Below are 1791 nucleotides of genomic sequence, written 5' to 3'. Positions count from 1 at the left end.
TATTTCTGCAGAACACTACCACAGGGTCTTTTCCTCCGGAAAATATTTCCCTTCCTAGTTTTCCTAATTTCACTTTCCCAGGTGGCTCCATTGATTTAAGGAAAACCCCACTATTGTGGAGGAAAACCATGCACCTATGGAGGTCCCGTTCAGTCATTTTTCTAAGAGCACTGTTCCTGAAGAGCCACTCTGTAGGTCCATCTCAACAGATGTTCTCATCCTCACTCAAGCTGGTGGACACATGCTTTGCAAGTGTCTAAGATCTTAGGGTTGTGGTCAGCTTCCCACAGGTCAGCAAGTGAACATATCAGCTGAGGTTTGGTTTATGGCTGTGTGGATAAGTTTAGCCCACAGCAGGCTGATACAAGCTGAAGTAGTTTAGTGGCCCTGCAGGCTTTGTTGATGGGCACTACAATACCATGCAGATGGGCAGGTGTCAGAGTTCAGTGGTATCTTGATACACAATACAAACATGGTCCTGAGTTTGCCATCTTAAAACCCAGGAGTTTCACTGTGAAATTATTTCAACATCTATTCTTTTTATTTAGTAAATGGCTCATGTGAAAAAGTTGTACCTAAGAAACTACTGTCACTGGAGTGAAACTGTGGGTTTCTAAATTTAAAAAAAAATTGTGTTTCACTGAAAGTCATGTTTCCAGTCTCACTGTGACTCGAATTTGTTGATTGTTAATGTCAGGTTCTTAGCAGCCATGATTAGCTGTCATGTCATTCCTGAAAGCTTCTCCGTGAGCAAAAAAGGATGTAGGGAAAAGGGGTGATGGTTTTTTGGAAGTTGTTGGCTGAAAATACCTGGTCAGGAAGCAGCTCATCTTAACCTCTTCACTGGAAAACTTTCTGAGATAGTATGTTTTTCCTGATTGCTTTTTGAAGAGCCATTTTGACATCCTTGTTCCTTAGGCTGTAAATCATAGGGTTGAGCAGGGGAGTGAGGATGGTATAAGTGACAGAGATCAATGCATCCTGATCCGACGAGTAGCTGGAGTCGGGTCTCAGGTAGATGAAGGAGGCACAGCCGTAATGAACAATCACTACTATCAGGTGAGCACTGCAGGTGGAGAAGGCTTTGTGCCTCCCTGCAGCTGAAGGGATCTGCAGGATGGCTAGGACAACAAAGAGGTATGAAATAAGGATCAGCATCAGTGGGATTGTAAGGACAGAGATACCCAGGGTGAAGATAATGGCCTCACTGAGGTTTGTGTGAGTAAAGGCCACTTGGAGGACAGGGGAGATGTCACAGAAGAAATGGTTGAGTTTCCTGGATGTATGGAAAGGCAAACAAAATATCAAGGGGGTAACCACCTGGGCAACCAGAAAGCCGCTCAGAGCAGAAGCAACCACCAGCTGAGCACACACTCGCCAAGTCATGATTCTGTTGTAGTGCAGGGGGTGGCAGATGGCAACGCAGCGGTCGTAGCCCATGGCTGCCAGGAGGAAAGAGTGGGAGCACCCCAAGAAAAGGAAGAAGTACATTTGTACAGCACAGCCTAGGAAGGAAATGGTTTTTCTCTCTGCTATCAAGTCTACCAGCATCTTGGGGACAATGACGAAGGTGTAGCAAGTCTCGGAAAATGACAAGACGCAAAGGAAAAAGTACATGGGTGTGTGAAGGCTCCGATCAGCCCATATGATAATCATTATAGTGGTATTCATGCTCAGAGTGACCAGGTACAGCAGCAAAAACACCACAAGAAGCAGCTTCTGCAGTTCCGCAAGGCTGGAGAAACCCAGGAAGATGAAGTCTGTGGCGAGGGTTTGGTTGTTGTTCCCCAT

General features: G+C 45.6%; 1 protein-coding gene across 1 annotated transcript; it reads right to left on the bottom strand.

The window, feature by feature from the left end:
- Positions 1-840: 840 nt before the first annotated feature.
- Positions 841-1791, bottom strand: LOC128147331 (olfactory receptor 10K2-like). Its single transcript, XM_052799794.1, has one exon. It carries the CDS (start codon positions 1789-1791, stop codon positions 841-843), a length of 951 nt encoding a protein of 316 aa, XP_052655754.1.

Source organism: Harpia harpyja, chromosome 10, assembly GCF_026419915.1.
Source record: "Harpia harpyja isolate bHarHar1 chromosome 10, bHarHar1 primary haplotype, whole genome shotgun sequence".
In the NCBI taxonomy this organism is placed as follows: domain Eukaryota; kingdom Metazoa; phylum Chordata; class Aves; order Accipitriformes; family Accipitridae; genus Harpia; species Harpia harpyja.
This window is presented reverse-complemented; position numbering and strand designations above follow the sequence as displayed.

What these genes read in the sequence shown, in the direction of transcription:
- LOC128147331 (XM_052799794.1), bottom strand. Translation starts at nt 1,791, where the DNA reads ATGGGGAACAACAACCAAACCCTCGCCACAGACTTCATCTTCCTGGGT.